At 33.8% G+C, this 4,373-nt stretch overlaps 1 protein-coding gene across 1 annotated transcript; it reads right to left on the minus strand.

The window, feature by feature from the left end:
• On the minus strand, positions 1–3,182 carry LOC126664369 (2,3-bisphosphoglycerate-dependent phosphoglycerate mutase 1-like). Its single transcript, XM_050356734.2, has 9 exons — positions 2,949–3,182; positions 2,817–2,844; positions 2,288–2,556; positions 1,901–2,124; positions 1,169–1,287; positions 933–1,089; positions 721–822; positions 503–622; positions 1–426 (listed from the first exon to the last, which is right to left on the minus strand). Exons 3-9 carry the CDS (start codon positions 2,553–2,555, stop codon positions 382–384), a joined length of 1,035 nt encoding a protein of 344 aa, XP_050212691.1. The 5' UTR covers position 2,556; positions 2,817–2,844; positions 2,949–3,182; the 3' UTR covers positions 1–381.
• Positions 3,183–4,373: the final 1,191 nt, after the last annotated feature.

The raw sequence follows: 4,373 nt of genomic DNA on the forward strand, positions 1-4,373 counted from the left end.
TTAAATCAAATATTTATTTATTTATTTATTTGTCCATTTGTTACATAAATGAACATCACTAACTCTCAGAAATATATATCCCCTCAAAGTCAAAGGACTATGGACCAGGTCGCAAAACAACTAGACTCGATTCATCCATAAAAACAAGATACAAAAATATAATTGCTTCTAGTGGTAGGTAACATGAAATCCTTTTTCCAGTCTCTTGCTTTTATATTTAACATCAACAGGATCAAGGATTATGCATGATACGCATTCCTAATGAAATATTTGAATTTACATAAGACTTTCGAAGAAAAACAGAACTACAGTGACCCCCGGGTTGATGCTGTAGATGACTAACCAGCAAATAAGCTTGCCAATTCTTGGACATATAACATACTAATGCAACATTTCATCTAATTTCTGCCTGTATTGAGCTAATCTCTGCATAAACATAACGTTGGTATTAGTTTTAATCCATACAGAAAAAAAAAAAAAAAAACAAGTTGAAACTTCATACCCTAGTATATGCATAGACCCCAGCCTCGGTTGGTGCTGCTGGGCTTCCCCTCCTAATAAACCTCCCCTCTTTGAATATATAAAGCATAGGTATTCCAGTTGATAGTTCTAAGCTTATGACCTTTCCAACAAGAAATTCAGAAGTAAGCTATTATGCTATGCCATCAAAAAAGAACAAAAACATGAAGGTAATACTTCAATATCATTATAGCTGCTCACCTCTTGGGATGTTAACTTGTCGAGATACATAATGATAGATCTCAACGAATTCCCATGGGCCGCTATCATTACATTTTTCCCAGAAAGAAGCTGCGGTTCAATCTGCAGCGCAGAATTTCTACGGTCAGAAACTAATGCATAATGTCTGATTTTAATTTATTCAATCTTCGAAAAACCTTCAACTAGATGATATAAAGCATAATTATTTATACCTGATCTTTAAAATAAGCTACCGCTCTTTCAGCACACATTTCCAGACTCTCACCGTTAGGCGGGGGTATGTCATAACTTCTCCTCCACTCATGAACTTTTTCCTTCCCAAATCTATCTGCCGTTTCCTGCTTATTCAAGCCCTGCAACTCCCCGTACCTATAGAGAAAACAAATTTAGAAGTTTAGGAGTAAAAAGATTAGAAGCGAAAGGATTACAGGTGAAAAAGATTCATTACATTCTTTCATTTAGTTGCCAACCAGTTATAACTGGAATGGACTGCTTTAATGTTTCTTCACTAAAGATTTGACTCCATGCATTTGCCTGTTGGCTCTCATTGTGCATAATGATTGGCACCTGTATTCAGTTCATAACCCAATTAGCAAAATATAAAAAATTGGAACATGATTCTCAGGGGCATCATAACCCTAAGGCCATGTTTGGTTCATGGAATGTAATAGACTACTTATTTCATAAGAAATGGAATAGCTATTCTTAACTTTTTGAGAGGAGTGTTTATTCCACAAAATCATGGAATAGCTATTCTTAACTTTTTGAGAGGAGTGTTTATTCCACAAAATTATGGAATAGCAATTCCATAGAATAAATATTCCATAAACCAAAGCAAAGAATAGTCATACTATAAGGAATAGCTATTTCATTCCGCACCTATTTCATAAACCAAACATGGCCTAAGTACAAAAAAAGTTTGGATTATGCATTTGTGTTTTCGACTTCCAGTGTTTAAGTGTGTTTTGAGCATGTTATGCTAACTAAAAGTTATACCAATAACTAGTGGCGGATCCAGTTTTTTTTTTTTAAAGTGGGCTAATATATAAAGTGATGAATATTTAATTACTTACGAAGGTGTTTTTTTTTAATTGCCTTACATATTAGCTTTTTGAATTTGAAGCAACAACAATATGTTTTATCAATATTGGATCAACTAATGAAACATTTCCCAATTTACCTTTCTACGACGATGCTGAGTCATGGCGAGCATGGCAGTCATCTGAGCACGAATCAATGCTGATGTATATATCATGTCGATGGGAATATTACTAATTCTCTTGCCAGCTTCAATCGCCTCTTCCACGCCTTTCTTTGTAAGTGGGACATCAACACAACCTGTGAACAGGTTCTTCTCATTCCACAATGACTCACCATGTCTAATCAGAATTAGAGCTGCCTCACCTGAATTAGAACAAAATACAGTTATTACAAACTTTCACATGAACAATTATGATCATATGGCAGAATACATAGAGAAAATACCATTTTAGATATAGTTTGAATTTTGAACAATCTAATACAAATGTTAAATTCCTGTGATGGCTCAAGGATAAAGCTGGCTTACTTGATTTCTTTTTAATTTCAGTTGTGGTGCCACTGGAAGAGGTTGAAACAGGATCAACCAGAGATGTATTAGAAGCTGAGGCTTGAACGACAGAGAAGCTTCTCCTAGCAGAGCAATGTCCCAATTTTCTTGACACTGATAATCCAAAATCCACCTTAGAACACTGCAAAATTGATTTCACAGGAACACTCCCAAACTCCTGACTAAAGCCAGAGTTAGGGTGATGTTGAAGAGTCCCTGTTGCTTGGTGAAACGCAGCACTGGCCATTCTGAAAATTCAAATCACACAAATAATTGTTTCAAATCTAGGCTATGAATGGCCTCAAAGAGCACCAGAAAAACAGAATATAGCATATTCGTTTTATCAGGGTCAAATTCAAATAGTGCAAAACAGAGAAAATAAAAAAAAAACTTAAAGGAATAGCCGCCGGAACCATTTGAAAACGGAGTGCTAATTAAATCAACAGAAAACTGAAAACATAGATCCATCATAGCCACACAGATCATTATAAAAATAATGAGAGATTACCTGTGGTGTAAAAAGAAAGCAGCAACCTCTAATCAATACAAGAAAGAAAATAGTTAGGAGAATCTGACTTATATAGAAGACGAGCGGAGAAAACGAGGAACAAAAGAAAATGCAATAAAGAGAGTTAATTACAAGAAAAAACTGACGGAGAAGATGATGATGATAGATTCTCAATTCAGGACCAAACTACACGTTCATTTCACTTGCAGAAAAGACAGAGAGAGTTTGGAGTTAGGTTTCAGATGGGTACGTGTAATTGTTGAGAGCGGAATCAAGAATTATAGAAGACATCGAAGGATCTTCTAACAGTTGAAGAACAACTCGATGTCATTGTCAGGTATGCTACTAAACTATTATGACCATTGTACAAAGTCCATTTTTATTTTTCAACAGTTGGCTAAAAACAAGAAAAACTGGTAGGCTACTTGTCGTTTTTCAATTTTGGAATTCGATTTTCATTTTCTTTTTCTCATTTTCTTTTTATTTTTCATAAAAATAATAATTACTCATCTCACGATAAAATAATTAAACGCTTGGACAAAACAAAAACTTTCTGAAGACATTTGGCCTTTTTTATTTTATTTTTTTTATTGTTTTTTATGTTGCAAACTAATAGACATTTTTGAGTATACATAAATATTTAAAAAATTATAATTTAGATAAATAAATGAAATATATGAAAATCAAATTCAATAGTAAAATACTTGCATGAGAACACAAAGTAATCAAATTCAGTTAATAGTATATATACATAAAAAAAGATAGTATTTGTGATACCAACAACCCCTTGTTAATTTTGATTTATCATATTGTTATAAAAAATACTAAATTTTGTCTTGATGTGTTAAAGAGAGTTGAACAACCCTTCAAGAAGGTCGAGGGACCAAAAGGCAACCAAAGCACAGTAAAAGAAAGAAACACATCCTACATGGAAATTTAAAAAGTATGAACAAACTTACAAAAAGCAGCCTTTAAAACTCCACCTAACTCCGAAGCCTCCTTTGACGATTTAACAAGTTCCTTTTTGTCATGCTTAAATCATACTTTGCCATATAATCTACCAAATTGGAACATCCACCAAATCTTGAATTCTAAATTGAAGCAACATAGTAGCTAAAGCATATACTAAAAGGATCATTATAATTCTCTCTATATTATAGTTGGTAATTGCTGATTTAGACCTACTTAAGTTGGAGGGTTTCTATGTATTTTATACTACCTTGGCATTTTGTCTTTATTTCTTTAGTTATTTGTATCATTGCGGAGTAGGAGCTTGTGTAGTTTAGGATCACAAAGGAAAGGTTATTAATTCCCTTGCCAGACGTTTCACACATGTCCAGTCTCCATCTTTAGTAGAAGCAATGGCACTATGAGAGTCTATTTTGCTAGCATCACGAATGCGAGTTCCGAACCCCATTTTCAAAGGTGATGCAAAGTTTATTATTGACGCTTTGAATGCTAATACCTCGACTGATGTTAATTATGAGGTTGTCATTGACGATTGTAAATTCCTATGTAATAGGTATAGTTTTAGTGATTTCCGCTTTGTTAAAAGAA

Source organism: Mercurialis annua, linkage group LG1-X (genome assembly GCF_937616625.2).
Source record: "Mercurialis annua linkage group LG1-X, ddMerAnnu1.2, whole genome shotgun sequence".
Classification (NCBI taxonomy): Eukaryota; Viridiplantae; Streptophyta; class Magnoliopsida; order Malpighiales; family Euphorbiaceae; genus Mercurialis; species Mercurialis annua.

Bases quoted from the DNA above. Each gene is read 5' to 3' on its own strand.
- LOC126664369 (XM_050356734.2), bottom strand. From the start codon at position 2,555: ATGGCCAGTGCTGCGTTTCACCAAGCAACAGGGACTCTTCAACATCAC. The intron at 1,288-1,900 runs GTAAATTGGGAA...AACTGAATACAG, and splicing joins CTCAGCATCGTCGTAGAAAG to GTGCCAATCATTATGCACAA. The intron at 1,090-1,168 runs GTAATGAATCTT...TTTTCTCTATAG, and splicing joins TGGCAACTAAATGAAAGAAT to GTACGGGGAGTTGCAGGGCT.